Below are 21728 nucleotides of genomic sequence, written 5' to 3'. Positions count from 1 at the left end.
TACATATTTTGAAACGCATCGGTTTCGGCCTGCGATGGCACGTTAGCGTGATTCCGCCGAAGAGCGCAAGATTTCCCGCGGAAATTCCTTCGTCCGCTGCCATTGCCGTGCCGCGGTACATTGCGTACAGCGTTGTATGCGCGTTCGTTTCCCGAGCTTTAGCTCCTCCTGTCCTACCTCAACATCCGGGAGAGCACGGTTCAGATAAAACAGCGCAACAAAACACGGAGACTAACTCAAACCAAGACTAACACATGGCGCCTTTGCCACGGTACAAAACCTACGGAGCGACACGCGTGATCACACAGAACCATAACAAAGCCGCTATTGTGGCCCGAAAGATGGCTGCTACAGCAAAAGAAATAAAAAAAAAAACAGACAGCAAAAAAGGAGAACCCGCTACGTCATTTGCTCCACACTTTTCTCCTAGCGCGCGGAGGGAGTAGGGCCTCTCCTCAGTTTTCCTTCCTCTATGACCGCAGTAGTCAGGCGCGACAATGGAGGTCGAAGTTGCGCTTCTGGTACCTATTAAATGCGTTGTATCTACGCCCGCAATGACGTAATGTCTGCGCAAATGCTGTAGCAGACACACACACACTCTCTCTCTTTCTTAGCGCTGACCTGCAAACTCGCCTACGGCTATACTCGGGACAGCGGAGCCAGCCAGCCATGAGCGCTCTTCTAGCGGGGCTCGCCCTTCCATCCCTCTGGGACTGGCGGTGGATCACCACAGCGCTGGTCGTCGCAGTATGCTACTTTGTCGGCCGCTTCTACTACCGGGTGTCCAAGTATCCGAGGGGGCCGTTTCCTTTACCGCTTGTCGGAAACCTTCTCAGTAAGTGACGCAAAACACCGCTTCTATAAAAGTGGTGGGAGTTGGGATCAGGGAAGGTAGAGCCAGTTCTTGTATCTGCCACCATACGATGCCTTCTTCGATCCCACTGCTCATGCATCACCAATGCTCCATCACCAACTTGGCCTATCTTTCGGACTTTCTGAACGTTTCTTTCGTAATGCGTTTGAAGTTTTCCACGACATTTACTGTTTATAACATTTTTTGTTTTATTATGAATGGGAAACATAGCTGCGTGTGTTCATGCCTTAGATCCATTAGTTTAACTTCATATGTTTCTCTGTGGAATTAATTTAGTGTATTTTGTTATGTTCGGGTATATTGCTTAAGATTAACGAGGAAGGTAAGTTCGTGCGTTTCTAAGTGTGCTACTTGAATGTAGTATATTTCACTCTTCCATCATTCACGGGAAAATTGATTGTGAACGCGTAAGTTTTCACATTCTATTGGTAACTCTTTGTTAAAGTGCCTCTCCTGTCTTCACACTCACGCTTTCAAGCGGTAGAGAGCGTTCGGCGTCACTCTACTATATTTAAAGTGCAGTCTCCCTATTTTCTGACGTTACGCCAAAATCTGGATTCTGCTCTCTTTCAGTAGGAAAGTGAATGTCAGTAGAATGACAGAGCCATTTAGTCTTTCCATTTTCTCCTATACATTCGCGAGTGCCTTAAATTATTTTTTCTTTTTAGCGTTCTCAAGCGATAACTGCGTATTCTAATTTAAGCTTAACGACAGTCACGTATGCTATAAGTTTGGTTGCTGTCAACGTGTTCATTAATTTCTGTCGCTGTCCTGTGATACAGTAACCCCTTTGCCTCTGCACACCCCTGTTCAGGTATCAGCTACTCTGGCTAGGCAGTTATGGTGCAGCTGGCAGTAATTTACCTTTTTTTTTCTATTGCATGCACAGCTTAAAAAGAAACCTACTAAATACAGCTGTTAGGTAAATTCAAATTCCACCTAAGAGCCTTAGTTATTGTGGCCGTCATACATTTGTAACCTGTGGCTTGAGTTAGCGGCGACGAACAAATTTCTACGGGAACGACAGAAAGTTGCCCTTTCTGATTATTTTCATATAAACATCTTTATCATCGGTAACACTTCGCAGTTTATCTAACATCTTCCACGTATTCCTCTAAAGCAGTTTGACATCATTAAATACGTAATTTGGCTTTATCAAGTTGCAGGCCTGAGTGATCGTTTCGTTTTCTTGCTCACATTTTTCCACTCACATACAAAGCAAAGAAGCTCGTCATACACTCGTGCGTTCTCACAAAAATGTAGAACACCAGCCAGAGTTGAGATTACAGACTGTTGTGACGCCTGTTTCTCGATCCTCGACTGGCGTTACTATTGGGTGGCGTGGCGTTGTCAGCGGGCAGCAGGCGTCCGGTAGACCATGGCGACTAGGCAAGGACAAGACGATTTCTAGGGCGAAACTCGCACTGTTTATTCAATAGTTGCTGAAGGATGTAAAAGAGAATGAATGAAGTGAAAAAGTACATTGCCAGGCCTCTTAAATAGGCCCACTAAATCCTAGGCGAGATCTTGCTCACGTCAACGTCACATGACAGGCACTGAGTCTGGTTGTGGATGGGCGGCTAATCCCTTCTCCCAGGCGAGTTTGCACGAGATTGCCTCCTCTGGCCGCAACCCACGGAGTCTGGTCGGGGATAGGCGGCGGATCCCTTCTCCCAGGTGAGTTGTCACGGGCTTGCCTCCTCTGGCAGCAGCCCGTGGGTCCTGTTTGGTTCACGGAAAGCGCTCTCCCCTAGAGTTGGACAGTTCATGGAAAGGGTTCTCCCCTTGGTCGCACACACAAAGGGGCCTGTCATCATTGCGGGGTGCCTGCCAGACCGGCAACCACACGAGATAACCATAGCAAATCAGGGACCCATCCTCCGTTTTGATTAGGCATGGTCTTTAAGCATCCTTTTTGCCCGGCCTCTTACACGTCAACTGTAACAAGACGTGTCGCATAGACTAACATGGTCAGAGAGGCGCACATTGTTTCCACGGCCTTCGCAGGCCTTCGCAACGTCAACTTGCCCATCAAGGCGAGCGAATGGTCCAAGGTGTACGGAGACGTCTTCACCGTGTGGATGTCCCACAGGCCCATGGTTTTTCTCAACAGCTACGACGCCATCCGTGAGGCTTCCCTCGACCGCCGGCACGAGTTTGCCGGGCGCTTTCCAACCAAGATGGGTGAGCCTTCGTGCAAATGAGTTCGTTTGCAACGTCATATTTTACGTCTAGTCGCTACACGCTTTCGCGGTCATTTACTTCAATTTCACCTGCCTCATGCTTACCTTAATTTCTTTGTTCATGCTTATATTTTAGTCGCAGAAGCGGTACGCGGCTATCTTCGATCTTCTACTCGCTGTATTCACTGTTCGCCTAACAACATGCATCGGCGATACACGAACACCACCACCGTCATGAGCGCTGGTTGTAACGTTTAAAGACAAGTCCGCTGATACTTTGACCCCCAATCTATAAGCAACCACAAATTCCATGTTTACTCACTACAGCGTGCTGCACTGGAAGTGAATGTTTTTTTTTTGTTTAGATATCAGAAAGGAGCCCATAAAAGTGCTCGAAAGGTGCCGCGCGACAAGTCGCTCGGTAATACTTTAGTATCGCGGGCTTTACTTAAAAAAAAGATAGCTATACAGAACGTATTGAGCGACAGAAACATGTATCTGGGGTGTTTTTTAGGACCGCCTACAATTTCCTGTTTCACGATCTTCTTCTTTAAAAAGGTAATTAAATAATAATGCCTAATTCTTTCGTTTACCATAATGCAAAAAAAAAAGAATAGTTTGACTTGCTCCAAATAACGGCAAGAACAATTAACCTGGTTCTGTCCAGCTACGTAACAACCGCATATTTTCTTTTAAATTTTGCCACAAGTTACATAGGGCACCTTGAATGTAGCAGAACACACGCATGCAAGCACACACGTACACATGTATACACACAGGCGCCGAAACACATGCACATATACACAAACAAACATGTCCGCCGGCACACACACGCACACAAACACACACACACACACAACCACGCGCACGCAAAAAAAAAGAACACTGAAGTGCGTCTTATGCTACTAGCAAATGTACCGCAAATAAATGCGATGCTTCAGGTTTTGCCCGCTATCAGCGTTGATGACGTTAACGAGGAGCTGGTGTAACTTTGCTATTTCAATCATAGAAGCCAATGTCTTAAAAACAGGGACCAATATTTTTATTTCGGTTGTCCCCCAATGCCTGGCGCAGAAAGATTTCCGAATTTCGCTGATTGACGGGATATATGAATCACCATTATAAGAGGATGTTGTACTATGTGCTTTCGTGACATTGATGCATATGTCTATTAATAGGGGAGCTGCCAATACGTGCCTTAGACCCTGCTCAGTCTCGACATGTTCAAGCTTCGATTTTTTTTTCTTTTTTGCTTTGAATTCCAGGTAGCATACAAACCCAGGGAAATCACGATATTATGTTCGAGGATTACAACGCGCGTTGGAAAGCACTTCGAAAGGTGGCCCTCCTTGCTGTGAGGTTTGTATTCCTTATTCACGGCGGACGCTTCGGTTACAGCTACTCGGCATGTGTGGAATTCATATTATTACAAATGGGAAGCTGATCGATGCTTTGAAATTGTCGCAGTGCTGACTCGTTTTACACATTCAACTTCATCAACATGCGACCAACCCTGGAATACAATGAATTCTCGTAAAGATCCCTGGAGATAGAAATTGTAATGTGCTTAACAACTGCACTTTAGGCGTTTAGAATTTAAGGCACTTTGTGCGAAGGCGTTGAAGCATGAGTAAAACATACGTTAATAAATTCGATGTGCTATGCATACAAGCAACGTGTAAGCAGGCATTTCGGATGAGCGCTCTTCTTTTTTTTTTTTTCAACCGGACACATTCGTAGCAAGTTAACCGACTATGATGGAGCCGGCCACAAGTATCCAGCTCTTGAATCCTTTTCTTCTTCCTGTGACAGCAGCGCGCTCTTCCTCTGCGAGCGGCGTTAATCTGTGACACTAAATAAATATCACATGCAACACGCTTCCCCGTGATGGTCGCAAAGCTCGAGTTGTGCTTACTACCGAACATTACTATTTTCCGTTTTACTTGTTATTTGTTCAATCGCAGGAAGTACGCCGTCAGCGAGTCCCTCGAGAAACTCTGCACGGATGTTGTCGACTCTTACGTGGACTCCCTGAAAGAGGGCCCGCAGGTTGTCGAATCGAGGGAGCCGTTTCTACACATCCTGTTCACCCTCGTTGGAGTTTCCGTCTACGGCACAACGTACGGACCATTCTTTGTCATTGCGTTTTATTTATTTATTTATTGCAGAATACTGCAGGCTAATAGTTATGGCGCATGCAGGAGGGGACATACAAGGCAGGCAAATGCACTGTGACATAAAAAGAAAAAGAAAGAACGGCAGTTTAAGACCAGAAAATAACAAGCAGAAAAATTAACAAGCAGGAAAATATGTATACACATACACATATTTATACATGTATACACATATACGCACATCATCATCATCATCATCATCATCATCATCATCATCATCATCATCATCATCATCATCATCATCATCATCATCATCATAATCATCATCATCATCATCATCATCCTGGTTAAGCCTACTGCAGGGCAAAGGCCTCTCCCATACTTCTCCAACTATCCCGGTCATGTACTAATTGTGGCCATGTTGTCCCTGCAAACTTCTTAATATCATCCGCCCACCTAACCTTCTGCCGCCCTCTGCTACGCTTCCCTTCCCTTGGAATTCATTCCGTAACTCTCAATGACCATCGGTTACCTTCCCTCCTCATTACGTGTCCGGCACATGCCCATTTCTTTTCTTGATTTCAACTAAGATGTCATTAACTCGCGTTTGTTCCCTTACCCAATCTGCTCTTTTCTTATCCCTTTACGTTACACCTATCATTCTTCTTTCCATAGCTCATTGCGTCGTCCTCAATTTAAGTAGAACCCTTTTCGTAAGCCTCCAGGTTTCCGCTCCGTACGGGAGTACTGATAAGACACAGCTGTTATAAACTTTTCTCTTGAGGGATAATGGCAACCTGCTGTTCATGATCTGAGAATGCCTGCCATATACATATATAGCACTCATTCACTCACAGAAATGCTCTTCTAGAGCTTTAACAAAATTAGGGGACTGGAAAATGGCCCCGGAAGACAGTTTCAGTCGGAAACGGTCCTCGGGAAAAACTGTTTGAAGGTTACAGTTCTTGCAAAAATTGATTCCAGTAAATGACTTCCTGTGTGGTATGCTCGTCTAGACTATAGCTGTTTAAGTACTGTGGTATGCGAAATGTTTATTTTATGTGCTAAAACAACACATGTGCATGAACAACAAACGGGACATTTTCCTACGTACTTGAAGTAGATGGATGTGATTTGCGTTCATTAGTGTCGTATGTGAATCAAGCCTTCTGTATTGCTCATAAATAAACTTAATCGCTTTCCTTTGCACCATCTCAAGCTGGTAAATTTCCTTTATGAACGGGTCCCATGAGACCGACGCGTACTCAAATTTTGACCTAATAAATTTTATGTATGCAAGCCGTTTAAGCTTACTTGGAGTGCCTCTAAGCTTCCGCCTCAGAAAGCACAGCTTGGAAAATGGTGAGGAACAAATGTCTGAAATATGCGCAGACCAGGTTAAATCGTTTGTTATTGTAACCCCTAAGTATTTATGATGTGTGGCATCCATAATAGAATTATTTAGGAGGCTGTAAGAGAAAGGAGAAACCTGCTTTTTGCGCGAAATTCGCAAGATGACAGTTTTATCTAGGTTAAATGGCATATTCCATTTAAGGCACCATTGATGAACGACTAATAGCGAATTTTGTAAGAGGTAATGATCATTACGCTCGTTTATGCTCTTAAAAAGAATGCCGTCATCTGCAAGAAGGCTGACCGACATTTTCGGAAATAGCAGCCGGCAAATCATTAATATAAATTAAAAAGAGCAGCGCGCCTAAAACGCTTCCTTGGGGTACACCTGACGTCACTGGAAGCACTTCAGATTTACAACCATTAACCTCTACGTACTTTAAACAAGCAATAATCCAATTAATAAGGTAAGTAAGCACGCCAATACTTTCCAGTTTATGAATAAGTTTACTATGGGGAACTGTGTCAAATTCCTTGCGGAAATCTAAAATAAGTACATCAATCTGGCCTTATTTATCAAGCACAACACAAAAATCATGAATTTTTGTAACTATAACTGTGTCACAGTGGTCATTTCTTTCCGAAAGCCATGTTGCACAGGCGATAAAGTGTTAATTTCAGCGAGATATAGGAGTTAAGATAACCAGAAACTATGTGTGCAAGCAACTTGCAACAAGAGGAAGTGATTGAGATTGGTCGATAATTAGAAATGATTAGCTTGTCCCCATTTTTATGGATTGGCACAACGTGGGCCACCCTCCAGTCCTCCGGCACATCACTTGAAAGTAACGAAACTTGAAAGAGCCTCGTGAGGAAAATAGATACCAGTGCTGCAAAACGCTTCAGAAAGATATTTGGAAGCCCATGGGGACCCGCAGATTTGTTATCTGCGAGTTTACGCAGCATAGACACAACACCGTTCACAGAGATATATTGGTACGTCACCAGGATCTTCAACTGGAATTCTAGCGGGGGTTGCCCGTCCCATAAGGAACACGCCTTGAAAATACGAGTTAAAACCTTGCGCTATGATTGTGGAGTCTGTTACAACGCTGTTATTAACTCGAATTTTGGTCAAGTGGTCACTCCTGCGACCTATAAAATACCAAAATTTTTGGGATCACTTCTGATAAATTCGGGAAGCGTCGTGTCAAAATAACGGGACTTTGCTAATTTTAACTTATAGGCAAGTTCCTCTTTTAGGACCTGGAACTGTTAAGGACAAGGTATTTTTTTCTTCCTACTGCGCCTTACTTTGCGTTTCATTTGAATTATTTCGCGACTTATTCAAGGATTGCGAAGATCAATACGAACCTTTCTAAGGGGAACAAAATGTTAATTGTACTGTTCTGTATTTTTAAAGTGCTGCCATAAACTCCGAAGGTCATTGTTGCAAGGGTTATCTAACTGTGATTGTAAAAAGTCCATTATTTCGTTATCGTCAGCACGTGCATACCCCTTGATCATTTTAACCGTACGCATCCTAGAAACAACTGGCAAAACACAACAGAACCACAGACGATGGTCCGAGATTCCAGCTTCAACACTAAGCACTCCATCAAAAAAGGTTTGACTAACAAAGAAAAAGTCTAGGACAGATGCGTCTCTGGTGTATGCACGAACGGTTTGCTTAAGGTTTAAAGAAAACATCAGATCTAGAATAATATCGCATGAGGCAGACAGGCCACAATGCGGTTTATCCCAATCGATAGCAGAGAAATTAAAATCACCGGTAATAATTAAGTTCCGGTTTTGGTAAGGTGGTAAGAGGTCAAATAAACTATACATGAAAGAATTCTCTGCATCAGGTGCACGATACACAGCACAAAGAAAAAAAGTGAGACCATGCGCAGTTACGTGCAACAACAAACTTTCATGCTGATCAAGTTGTTCAAGCAGCGTTACGTTTACTGCTCGCTTCGCAGGCACAGCAACGCCTCCACCACGTGAGGCGCGACCTCGTCTGTATACGACGTAGTCCGGTGGCACAATTTCTTCAAAAATACCACTATGTAACCACGTCTCGGAAATCACCAGTAGGTGGGGATGGTAAAAAAAGAGCAGAACTTCAAGGCTATCTATTTTTTTTTATAATGCATCTAGCGTTCAAGGATATCACACGTAACTGGCACGTATCTGGCGATGGGGTCGTCTTGCCGTCAAGAGAACTTGGAGCGTTAATATTAGTCGACGGCGGTTTATGCTTAGTTTGATTCGGAGAACCGTGGGCGTAAAAAAAAATTACCGACGATTACGTTACTTCCTAATGCGAAATTTGAGCGCAGCAAATAAGCTGTTTCACCTTTTCGATAGATTGAGGCAAAGAAATCGAGCAACACATGTATGCGCTATCACAGAATTTTTTTGTCGCCGGAAAGCATTTGTTGCACCCTGACTGTTTGCGAGCCTTTGTTTGCGTTTGGCCTCGGCCTCGGCCGCGCGAACGGTAGAGTCTTCTCTGCGACGGCGATGAGCTTCTGCTTCAGCCTCGCTTACTGCTGGTTGCTCTCGACGGCGGCGATGAGCCTCCGCTTCGGCGGTGCGAACGGCAGGGTCTTCTCGGCGGCGGCGATGAGCTTCTGCTTCAGCCTCGCTTACTGCTGGTTGCTCTCGACGGCGGCGATGAGCCTCCGCTTCGGCGGCGCGAACTGCAGGGTCTTCTCGGCGGCGGCGATGAGCTTCTGCTTCAGCCTCGCTTACTGCTGGTTGCTCTCGACGGCGGCGATGAGCCTCCGCTTCGGCGGCGCGAACGGCAGGGTCTTCTCGGCGGCGGCGCTTAGCCTCTGCTTCGGCGACGCGTACTCCTGGATCATCTCGACGGCGGCGACGGTAAGCTTCTGCTTCGGCGGCACGCACCTCTGGATTCTGACGGCGACGGCGCTGGGCCTCTGCTCTGGCAGCTCGTTTAGCAGCAGCAGCAGCAGCAGCAGCAGACGGAGGACTTCCATCGGTCGTCTCGCTCATGGCTCAGAAAGAACTGGCAGATAATTTCGCAGTGGCGAACGGCAGCGGCAATTTCGGCTCGGGCGGTGCACATATACAGATCCGCCGCCACCGATCTGGCTCTCTGATTGCCACCGCACAGGGCGAACGGCAGCGGCAATTTCGGCTCGGGCGGTGCACATATACAGATCCGCCGCCACCGATCTGGCTCTCTGATTGCCACCGCACAGGGGTTGCATTGGAGGAGGAGCGAAGAAAGGAATTAAGTTCGAGCCGGCGCTTTGACAACCGGAGACTCGCAGGAAGAGGGGGGAGGGGGGCGGCGTGTACACCCAGCGGCAAACGATGGGGGCAGAAGCGCGCGCAGCAAGCGGACAACACGATAAAGGGAGGAGGGAAGAGATAGCAGCGACTGACTGATGCCGCTGACGCCGATAGTGAGTCAACCCCAGCTGCGGAGTTGGTTTCAGGGACAACGCCGCCGATGCCGACACAAACAATATGATACCCTCGCTTCCGCAGCGCTAAGAACCAGGTCTAGCCATGGGAAGGTGGTCACGTATTCGTCGACGTGCCGGGGCCTACGTGAAATAACCGGCGTGTCGGCAACTGAAGAGCACCCTATCCGCCACACAAGAACAGGGGGGGGGGGGACCCTTTCCTCCTCTTTCTGCATGGCGGCGACGGTGTTCTATGCAGTCACGTTATCTTGACTCTCTAGCGGCGTCAGCGGCATCCAGCGGTATCAGTCGGTCGCTGCTAGCGCTGGGGGGATGAAAGGGGGGCGGAGCTGGTTACGAGGCCGACGACAACGCCGACGACGACGCGAAACCCAGGAACGGACGCCAAAGAGCTGCGCTCTAAAAGAGCGATTCTGAACCTGTGGCTTGTCAAGTACTAGAAGCATTGGCGCGTTTCCTTCGCGGACGACCTGCATTTTTCTCCTGTTGTGAGGCTTTCGTTACACCACTCTCATAGCTGTGATCAATACCGCATGAAGCGGCATCAGGTACTTTAAAGCTTTAATTTTTCCTTTCGTCCCACGCGTAGACTTCTTTGTTAATGACTAATTTGTCATACTTAAGGTACACTTTATCTTCAGGCTCATTATCTTTAGCAGTAGCCCAGTGCAGCTTTCTCATTTTTCTTAGCCTAGGTGAGAAGTTTTCCGAAATGTACATTTGAGTTCCTTTCAGCTTCGAAGCATTTCTGAGAAGTTATGCCTTTTCAGTGAAGTCAAAACCACATAATCACCGGACGCGCTTTCCCTACCGCTTTTCTTCCTAGGTGGTGTAAACTTTCTAGGCTTTATACTTTTATTTCAAGTTCGCGTTCAAAAATTTCTGCTAGAATATGTTCTGAATATGTTAGTGTTTCTCAGTTGACTTTCAGTTTTAGTGTGACATTATTCTACTTACGTGACTGGACTTTGTTACGTAATACTGACGTGATAAGACGTGATACTTATGTTACCGGAATTAGTGTTGTTATGATTTAAATGTTTTTTGTTATGACTCATACTATTTTTTTAAATGCCTGTGTGAAAAGGAGTAGCCGCCGCCTATTAAAGGCGACATCTCCTAAACACCATAAAATAATAAAAAAAACGGACTTCCACCTAGGGAGACGTGTTTTTAGGTACTGTAACTGTACGAGACACTGCTTAATAATTAAAAAAAATAACAAAAAAAGCAAAGAAACCCCAAACAGAACGTGCTAAAATATCGTGTCTAAACTTGTACCAGTGTAGCTCACGTGGTGGATCTGTGCTTGGGTCCGGATTTCTCGTAGTCCAGCGGGATGAGAGCAACAGTAAATACATTTTAATAGCCGCCAAGTTAGAACGACCCATTCAGTGGGATTCGATGTAAAGTGAAGCAAAACCTACTTATTATATTTTACAAGCGGTCAGATATTATTGATACTTAAAATAACACAGTTTGCTGTCACATTCGACAGGAAGCACTATAAGCATCCATAAATAAATCATTCATCTTCCTAATGTAATATGCCTATGCATTGCCCTTGTAGTTTGGAGCAGCGTACTAGGCATGCGATCCCGCAAATGTCTCCAGCATATATTAATGCGTTCGCCGTAGACGTGTCACAGTAAAAAAAAAAGCGCATTTGTGTGAAGTGTGGGAATCTGATCATGTGGGAAAGGTGCGTGTGTGTGCGTATATATATATATATATATATATATATATATATATATATATATATATATATATATATCGTTTTTAATACGTAGCTTAGGCCATGGATCCGGGATCTCAAAGAGGAACGACATAATGCTCTCGCATTTCTCAGCCATTCTCCGCTAAATCGCCATTGAATGCTTTTACAGAATGTCTCCTTTTTGCTTTTAGAATTCGGTCTTATCGTTGGATTCGGTGACAGCCACACTGCCTATACGCCTAAACAGTGCTCTGAACAATTATTGGGCTTGATGCAATGTAACACTTAACTGAACTAAATGTCTCCGCATGCTTTTGTATGTTAGATAAAAGGGAAAATAAGTTAGGTGTCAAGTAATTTAGACGCTTTGGTGTTCTAGCGGTCGGCTAATCTGAAAACTTTGAAGCTGGACTGTTGCGGGTCGTCTTCAACAAGGAGGCAATGGTCACGGCAACCACCTACCGTCGCGTAGTAGTAACACATGACGGCGCTGGCTTCTCTGCACAGGGTGGACGAGGCAAAAGAGGATATCAATATAATGAAAGAGTTCGACCGCAAGTTCTTCGAGATGGCCCCTAACGGACTACCGAGCGACATCGCGCCCTGGCTGGGAATATTGTACCGGCGCAAAGAAAAAGAGATAGAAGATCTCTTTCGAGATTTCACTGCAACCTTTGACAGGTTGTTCAGCTCGGCTGAAGCCACTTATGCACCAGGTACGTAGAAGCATACGCGCTTACTTCCGAGGAGCTTTTATAATGTCTTTAGACGAGAACTTACGGGATTATTATCGTTATCTGAATTTATACCTGCGTTGACGACAGTGCCTGCTTCGATTTGTCAAGATGATGCTGGTGTCCCCAGTTGGTCGATAAGACTGCGCATCTGTAAATAACAAACAGTCAAACATAGTATCTTTCTTGCCTCTATACAGAGTGCTCTTTTTGTGACGCTATAGGCTTACACTTGTTTATAGATAGGAGGAGTTTTTTTAAAATGATTAGAGTTTTCACTTGACGGCGAGCGTTAAAGGGTCGCGCACCTATAAGAGCCTAGAGAGCATACAAAATTCTTTCGAAGGGCTCTAATTCGACAAATACAAATGACTTGGAACCTCTTTAAAAGGCGTAAGCCTCAAAAGTCGAGTGAATTCAGTAGCAACAGCGCTCAGTTTCCCAGCACTTGTATTTTCTGAAACTCATGGCTCCTAGAGCTTTGCTGGCTGCTATGCGAATACCAACAATGACACTACTAAAACAGTTATACTGCTAACGTGGCCCACTACGCAAGCATAATAAACTGCATATCTGTGTGGAGAATCAAATAAAAACAAGAGCTCGCACGCCAAATAAATAAACTTGACAGAACACCCATGACTGTTTATTCTTGCCTTCCGGTGCTATGTAACAACTTTATCGTAATAGCCCCGGGATAAGCGGAGTTCTTTATTCGAAGACAATGGCCGTGATGTCATAATTTCTTCGCAGGGAGCACAAAACACTTTAATGCGCAAAACAGTAAATTCTAGCCTCCCCCACCCCAACCCACGCCCCCTCCTCTCCCATCCACCGAGAGCAGCCCGAAGCAATATCAAAGGAAACCGTGTGTGGGTTCTTCACGAAGAAAGTATGGCACCTGACGAAAGTTGCCTCCTATAGTCCAAGGATCGAATACAAAGCGGCGCAGAAGAAGGTGGAAAGACGCAACGGGATTGTGTTTGACTGGTAAAGTACCACAAGCGTACCACTTGGTGCAGCGAATCCTACACAACGCGTTTAAAAGGTTAAGCGAGTGCATAACCCAAAGAGATCCGCTCTGCTGACGCGTGGTGTAGCCGGGCTCGTATTCGTGATGTGATCCATCAATAGGACAATGATTAAATAAAGACATCGAGATGCAGCAAACAGTACAAGGCAGATTGTCATGCATAACTAAACGACGACTAATTAGTGCAAGAAGGAAAGAAGTTTAGCAACGGCTGCTGCACATTGTCAGCAGTGACTGAAAAATATATATTAGTGGGCCTGCATCAAAGTTAAACTTGAAACGGGCATTAGGTCTTAAAGATCAATAGTATTTATTTTACCTGTGTTGTGCTTAGCGTATTCAGCATATGATTACCTCATTTTATGAATTTCTATATTATTCTATCGATTCGTTTACGGAAACAATGTTTATTTGGGAAGTTACGTTTTTTTCCGACTTTTGTTTTATAAATGTAGTTTATTACTACTTCTTCTACAAACTTGTCTTGATAGCAAAAAAAAAAGAGAAGGAAATACAGAGGTACGTCCCTGCGTGTTGGTTATGTTGTCTTTTATGTCGAAATATCTCATCATTACAGCGTGGTCTGAGGTTCTGTTTTCTTTCAGGCAACAAGGAGAACTTCACTCATGCCATGTTGTCCGCTCGTGAAGAAGCTATACGTGAAGAAAAGGGTGACGCCGAATATCTGACCAAGGGCAACATGGTTCAGGTTCATTTCAACATATTTGGAGGTTGGTACGTCGCGGGATGTTCGTCCGCTTGTTTCCCCGCTTAGATCACGTCCCACAATAAGAGTCAGCGTTGGCGTTCTGTGTATTACAAGCAATTCACGAGTTACCTTAACATCTTCACAAGGGCAATAGTAAATGGGCTTCTTGGTCAAGTGAATGAATTTCTTATTTCGTGGCTTCATGCCACTTACTATAGCATAGAAGTCTTATCGAATGTAGCAAAACAAGAAATGACAATGGTATGTGTCTTTCTTTTAACGTCAGCCAGAAATACCTGGGAGGTTTCTCATGTAACACTGTTCTTAAGTGCTGCCTTTTGTTTTAATTTGGAGATTGCGCAGCATATACACCCGAATTTCATGTTGTTGTCCAATGTAGAGTATCAAATAAGAACGCGCATTCTCGGTCTTATGCACTATTACCAATGCTAAAGATAAAGGGATAGTTATATTACCGATATATTGAAAGGTGTACTTATTTATCTTTCTCCGGTGACCGCTTTTAACCGTCTAACAAATGGTAAACGTTATCGCCCGGCACAGGACGAGCCAGCATGTATCAAACGTTTCTGACATGTTATTGATAGTTCCATCTGTTGGCTGTTGTGACCAAACCTTTTGTAATCTAAATGCATACGCGACGCGAATTGTCTAGTAATTTCTGCAACATGATGATGAATCAACATTTATTGGGCCCAAAATAAATCGCTGGTGCACTCAGGCACCAGGCGGAGTGGTTCTCTAGTTACGGGACCCATATGTTCCCAGCAGCCCCTGGCCACTGTCCGTCAGTGCGAGCTGTAGCGGTAGGGCGGGGCTGGATAGCAAGGTCTCCCATCGCTCAAGGAGTTGGGGATTGGGGGTGTTGGTGGGAAGGGAAGGAGGGGCCTCTTGAGTTCTGTGCACTCTGCCAAGACGTGCGGCAGGGTGTCCTTTTCTCTGTACAATACAAATGAACGGCAGGGTACATGCGGTTCATCAGTACGGGATGCGCAAGCGATCCCGCCTGCGCTCGACGCAGGATTGTTTGTTGTTGCCTGGTGAGCTTGGGGTGCGGTTATGGCAGTCTGCACTTTCCTTCTCGGTACAGCCGGGCAATGCCCCGAAAGCTGGTAACTGGATGCGGTAGCTCTTCCGGCTCCTGCTCGGCCCGGATTGACATTTCTCGGGCATGGTAGTCGGCGATGGTGTTGCCTGCTGCCTGCGAGTGAGCCGGGACCTACACGAGCTCTATGCCTCTTCCCGGAGGCTTGTGCTTGGATAGAATGGCTCTGGCCGCGGAGATTACCCCTCTGAGGAAGCTTCCGTATACGCTGTCTTTGAGTCGGTGACTACGGTGTCTTCGCTCGGCTGTGCGACTGCGAGGGCCATGACTGTTTTTTCGGCAACTGCGGGGTCTGTTGTCTTCAGGAACGCGCTGACGATCAGTCTGTCTTTTGACGTAACCACCACCGCTGCACGGTCACTGCGTTTTCGGAGCGAGGCGTCTGCGTAGAGGACCCTGGGGTTCTTTTCCAGCTTCCGGGCTATGGCTTTGGCCCACGCGGTGCGCCTCTCGTCTTCCTTGCCCGGCGTCATCTTCCGGGGCAAGGGTTTGGTCTGAATAGTCGTCTTCCAGTCTTCCGGAAGGGCCGCCTTGATGGGTACTGGCTCGATCTGCCATCCTATCTTGCGTAGGACGGCTCGTCCGTGTTACGTGTGACTGAGCCGGATTCTCTGATTAGAGAGGTAGTCAAATTCATACTGCCGTTGTGACGGGCGGCAATACGCGCTCATTACAAATAACTTCCGCGAGCTGCCAATTTCTCTCGCATGAACTTCGACCAGCTTGTGCTCGCACGCGCCCTGCGCCGCGACATGCTGAGTTTCCGCCATGTTGCTGCGGACGAGTACCGCCTTTCCGTTCTCCATGGGATCCGTGTAAGTGACGCACCCCGGGAGTTTTTGTTTCCTGCAGAGCGATTACATCGGGCTTGTTTTCTTGCCCGTCAATGTGTAACATTAGTTCCGCTTCTTTGTTGTGAATCCCGCGGCAGTTCTATTGGTAAATTACGATGGCATCCACCCTGGTCTTCTTCTTGTGCTCCTCTCTTGGCTTCTGCATCATCCTTGGTCTGGAATCGATTGCGCCTTTTCGTGATTGCGCCTTTGATTTTTTTCGTCCCGCTCCTTTCTCAGGGACGCGAAACGGTTCCTTACCGATGTTGAGGCTACTTTTGGCGCTAGGTGCTTGTGCTTCACCAATGGCGTGTGAGGCTGACTATCGACAGCTTCGAGTCGGGCGTCCATTTTGCCAAGCCTTTCGTTAATTTGGGAAATTGCGGTCAAAATGGCCATCAGCTCTCCTTCTCGCGGGATCTGTGTCGTTGCCGTGGTCACTGTCTCTGCGGTCACCGCTTCCTCTCCGCTTGCGGGGCTCTCTTCGGCGTCCATCGACTCTTTATTATTTGATGCACGTTGCATGGCCCCAGCCTCTGCCGCCACCCGGCCGTTGTTTGCCGCCGTGCTGTTGTTTTGGGGGCTTGCATTTGCCGAGCTGCCGCTACTCGCCAGCGTTTTGATCTTATTCATAAGCGCCCGTATTTGGGCGTTCTGCTCCTGGATCTGAGCGTTTTGGCACCCTATGATCCTCCTAAGGTCTATCACTTCGCTACCGTTCTTTTGCGAGTTCGCCTGTGAGTTAAGGGGTTGGAAGGGGGTGAGGTATAGGAATTCGGTGTCGCTGGTTCGAGCGACGGGAGACCTGTTGGTAGAGCCCAGCTTTTTCTCAGCGGTCTCTCGGCGTCCGGTTGACTCACTCCGGGACTTCGAACTGGCCCCGGATCTCGAACTGGCCCGGAAGTGCGAGCGGTGGTTGCCGCCCCCGTTGCCGCCTCCGGATGGTGTCGTCAATCGGGAGCGACTGCGGCGGCCGTTTCCGACGCCACTGTTGTTGCTGCTGCGACCTGGCATGTGTGCCCGGCCCCGCTGTTTGGAGGCGCTAAGGCGGGGTACGCCTGCAGGACCTCCCTTGTCTCGGTTCCTTCCCCCGGTGTCTTCCTCCGCTCGGCGCCGTTCCCAGCGTCGCCGGCGGACGACGTAGGGCGTGTTGAAGTAGGCTTTGCAGGCCTTGTCCGCGGTCAGGTGTTTGCCTCCGCACAGGCCACACTTCCGGACACATCCGTGGTCTTCGGCTGGGTTGGAGGTTCTGCACCCTCGGCAGATCGTGTTCGAAGGATCCGGGCACACGCCCATTTTGTGGCCCAATCTTCCACACACATAGCATACGTCGATTTGTTTTCTGTGCAACGTGCACTCCGTGAGCAGGTTATCATACCTCACGTAATTGGGTACTTTGTGCCCTTCGAAAGCAGACCGATTCGGCTTGCCTGTAGGGTCATTGGGTTATGCTTGTGCACAACATTGTCCTGAATCTCCTGGGCCGTATCCTCGAGCGGGATGCCCCTTATGCCAGCCTTCACCGTGCCATGGAGGGCCGCTTCCTAGGCACCTCGTGCGCCACGCCGCGTATGTCACTCCTTCCTACTGCAGCGTATCGGTCGGCTTGCTCTCTCTTGGAGGTGCTCACCACGGCGACATTCTGCTGGAGATTGGGGCACACGACGTCCTCACTTGCTTTATTGGCGGGGATCTGCGCCGCCGCCGCAACTGCAAGACTTAGTTCAACGCGGGTCACGTCACTCACGTGGAGCCCACCTCGTGGTCGTAATACGATTTTTATGTCGCCGCGCGGCAAGTCTGGCATGCGCGTGCCCTTCAACAATTTGCCCTTGTTTACACGTTAGGCCCTCGAGTGACGTGTACCGCTGCCAGTGGCGTCACCACCAAGGTTGTTGCTCAGCCGGTGCAAATTGGCGCCATCTTGGCTCGTTTCAAGTAAGGGATTTAGGCCTAGCTTGCCGATGCCTTTGTGCCTGACTCTCTCATCGGCAGTTTTCCAGCCTTGCGACCTTGTGCACTGGTCCGGCGAAATTTCGATGCCGTCCCCCTATACACGCATAGAGCTAATCATTTTAGGTGAATGCTCACTTGCGTAATCACCGATGGTTCGATGTTCCACTGGCGGCTTCACCGAGACTCGGGCTGGGCCTACCGCTCCCCCGGCCAAGGCCGAAGTCCACGTTAGGTACAGCGGCGGACGCCCCTCTCGGCACACAAAAGTCCTCTAAGTTCGGAAAAAGCGGTCCCCAACCTCGGAATTTGGGTTCCCGGTGGTCCACACAACTTCATGCATCCGGTCGATGCACTTTCATTAAGGTGCAACTAAAAAAATTCGGCAATTCAAAGAAAAAACACCGAGTCCAGGCGAGGTGCGTCCGCTCCCTCCCGTCGTCGTCTTCTCTTCTGCAAGACATGCGGGCACCAGCGATCACGCTAGAACCTTCGACGACTTATGTAGAAAAGCGGACGCGTTTGACCCACTGACAAGATTTTCAACTTCCGCCGACTCTGCTTGCATGTAGCTACCGTTGTGCTCGAGTATTACTTGTTTTGTTGGGCACAAGTTTGCCCAATCAAGAATTAAATTCCTAACTCAGAGTTTTGACACTGTGTCGTTCCTCATCATCACTACAACGTTACAATATTCTTGAAACTCAATCGCGGTTTTGTAGTGCTATTGATGACTCCCTCGAAACCCTGAGTGTCCTGCGTGTGCTGGTCTACGTTGTAGCCAAATTTTGCTGACCATACTGTAATTATTCTCTGTGCTCAAAAAACAACCTGATATTGCTGCAGCCGCTACCGACACGTCGGCCGGAGAACTTCAATGCCTTTTTCTGATGATGGCGAAAGAGCCATGGATTCAAACAAAGATTCAAAAAGAAATTGAGGCCACAATTGGTGAGGACCTTTACTAATCACAACATTTCTGGTGTTTTGGTTCTGTGCAGCAATGTTAGTTATGCGTTTGACATATATTAAATCCATTAGCTTTGTTGTTATAACTCCAGCAGATCGTTTACACTGCAAGATGATTTTAAAAAGGTATGCCTCTGACACATTTTCAACCCATTAGCTGTGTTGTTTTAACTCAAGGAGATCGCTTACAGTGCAAGATGATTTTAAAATTTTCAATCGACATTGTATTTCTAGTTTCTATTCAAGAGATTGTCATAGGTTAATTATCAGAGGGCAGGCAGTTTACTGCACATTGTTTATTATTATTATTTGTTTCTTTAAGAGTAAGCATTTTGTTCGCCACTATACAGCTGAGTTTTGCAAGCTTATTAAGCGATACTCTATGTATACTTGCGGCCAATAAATTATTTCTAGTAGTGCTGCATAACGAATATCAAGAAGAAATGTTGTACGATTACATGGGTGTGTCACTTTATCAACTTTTTCAGGGAACATGCCGCCTGTGTACAAGGACAGGGAAAAGATGCCTTTCACTGTTGCCTGCTTGATGGAGACCCTTCGGCGCTTCCCTGTAGGTCCCCTCGGATTACCGCACAACACCACTACGGACACTAAAATCGGTGAGGGCATGCATTAGGTTGATCACGGTCACGGTAATGCTCTGGTTTAAATAATGAAGTTAACTTAAATGTCTCAGTGGCCGAACTCTTTCTCGTATTTTGGGACACACAGCTGTCGTCATCACATTAAAGTTACCTCGTTGGTCTGCCGTCCCGTCGGCTTCGCGAAGATTTTTCCATCTTAGCGACGCCAGTTGCAGTCTTATGCCTAACGTCTGTAGCTAAAACATTTTGGAAAGTCACTGTCGCTACGCAATAATAAAATTATGGTTACTTGGAGAAATAGATTGGCCTATGAGATAACTTGTATGGCACATTCCCTATATCTCCATTTATCTGGGACGTTAAAGAGGGATCGACGACGGAAAAGTGTGGGCATCGCAATGCGTAGACCAATCGGCATGCACTACTGGACATTTTGCAAATTGACCTCGCATATCCATACAAGACCTCAACTTCGAGTTATATCTGATAACACTCGTGAGCCAATAAAGACAGTGAACATGTTAGTGAAATCGAACGGCAACGACAAACACCGTTATAAGTAAAACCTTTGATAATCAGGTCCATGGGCCTAAAATATAACTGTCGGACATGGTGTATTCTTCAGACCACAGAAAAATCGCCCTAGTGTTATACCTAAATGGTTGTGACATTGTACTGCTAAACTTGAGCGAATACTTTTGGTTCCCGATCGCGGCGGGAGCATTCGAATGGCATGGAATACAAATGCGCTCGTGAACCTTGCTTTGGGTGCACATTCAAAAGCCCCGTGTGGTCAAAAGTAATCCGAAGCACTCCACAATGGCGTCCCTCATAGAAAACTGTGCAGCTTCGAAACGTTAAACCCAATAAATTAGCATGAGGATATCTCTATAGCGAAATATAGGATTCCCAAGTTGCCGACCAGGAATTCACAACGCAAGAAAGAGATGAAAAAAAAAGAGATCTTCAATGTGGTGCTCTAAGTACAATAGCACCAGGGTATCATAATGCGTTGCCGCCGCCAGCTCTAAAGTTTGGTGTCGTCGGCCAGCCACAAAGTCGGAAATAGTTTGGGTATTGTGAAAGCAGTACGTGCCTCATCAACTACTAAAACCTGGACTTATTCACGCATATTATGTGGAAAACTATGGTTGTGGTTAGGGTTTTGAAGACCGCTTCTCGTTGTTTCATGCCTCGGATTGTCTTTACGTACAGCACGCTCATTGGACGGCTCTGAAGGCATAATAAACGCTTCTGAAACCGGCAGAAAACGCGTTCAGGTTGGAACTTGATTGCAAACAGCGTTCGTTTTATGCAGGAAAGCTGGAGATACCGAAGGATACGGGCATATTCAACAACTTGTATGCTGTCAACCACGATCCTAAGATCTGGGACGAGCCAGAAAAGTTCCGTCCGGAGCGCTTCCTGGATCCCGTCACCGGCAAGCTTCGGCGAGACCCCTTGCCGCTGCTTACGTTCGGCATGGGACCACGGTCGTGTCCCGGGGAGAAGCTGGCTCACGTGGACATGTTCTACATCCTTGTGCGGCTCTTGCAGCGGCTAAGCGTCAGTGCAGGCGAAAAGCCACCCAACGTGGACATTGATGGCCTCAGCACGAACATCTTTCTGATTCCTGCCAAGCAGAATATCGTATTCACCAGAAGGAATTAAACACGTCGTCGAATTTGTCGCAAAGATGCAGCTATTGTACTATACGCGTGGACATTTTTGCTGACAATTCCTCGTTGCAATTGCTCCAAACTGTTTCGGAGGTGTCACGTTGCACAAAGTGCACCGTCTGGAATGGTGGACTACTTTTGAGCAATGATGGCTGAAGTCTACTTTTATTCTGATGCGTAGGCGATACTGTTGCGTTCCTCGCCTTAACTGCTGTGGCGGCTCTCCGCATCTACTGGCGCCATTTATTAAATACCAGTGTAAACGTGTGTACAGAAAGTCTCGAATGGTCTCGAAAGGTCTCGAGTTGGCAACCTGTACAAAATCTAGATGTTATGAAGGTGTGTGCCCGCGACTCCTTGAAAAAATGATCGTATCCGTTGC

General features: G+C 46.9%; 1 protein-coding gene across 2 annotated transcripts; it reads left to right on the top strand.

The window, feature by feature from the left end:
* The first annotated feature begins 629 nt into the window (after nucleotides 1-629).
* On the top strand, nucleotides 630-21402 carry LOC135909649 (cytochrome P450 2B4-like). Of its 2 annotated transcripts, XM_070531789.1 has the most exons (10): nucleotides 630-835; nucleotides 2472-2551; nucleotides 2882-3058; nucleotides 4323-4416; nucleotides 5022-5177; nucleotides 12213-12421; nucleotides 14078-14203; nucleotides 18940-19044; nucleotides 19551-19682; nucleotides 20986-21402. In XM_070531789.1, the coding sequence occupies exons 1-10, from the start codon at nucleotides 750-752 to the stop codon at nucleotides 21336-21338; spliced, it is 1518 nt and encodes a 505-aa protein (XP_070387890.1). In that variant the 5' UTR covers nucleotides 630-749; the 3' UTR covers nucleotides 21339-21402. The 2 variants fall into 2 exon arrangements, with proteins under 2 accessions (XP_070387890.1, XP_065297750.2); XM_065441678.2 differs by lacking the exon at nucleotides 2472-2551.
* Nucleotides 21403-21728: the final 326 nt, after the last annotated feature.

This window comes from Dermacentor albipictus, chromosome 1, assembly GCF_038994185.2.
Source record: "Dermacentor albipictus isolate Rhodes 1998 colony chromosome 1, USDA_Dalb.pri_finalv2, whole genome shotgun sequence".
Lineage (NCBI taxonomy): Eukaryota > Metazoa > Arthropoda > Arachnida > Ixodida > Ixodidae > Dermacentor > Dermacentor albipictus.
The sequence above is the reverse complement of the archived record's forward strand: the minus strand, read 5'-3'. Positions and strand labels throughout refer to the sequence as shown.

Coding starts and splice junctions, on each gene's coding strand:
- LOC135909649 (XM_065441678.2), top strand. CDS start 670: ATGAGCGCTCTTCTAGCGGGGCTCGCCCTTCCATCCCTCTGGGACTGG. Junction 12,422..14,077: donor TGAAGCCACTTATGCACCAG/GTACGTAGAAGC, acceptor GTTTTCTTTCAG/GCAACAAGGAGAACTTCACT. Junction 14,204..18,939: donor TCATTTCAACATATTTGGAG/GTTGGTACGTCG, acceptor ATATTGCTGCAG/CCGCTACCGACACGTCGGCC.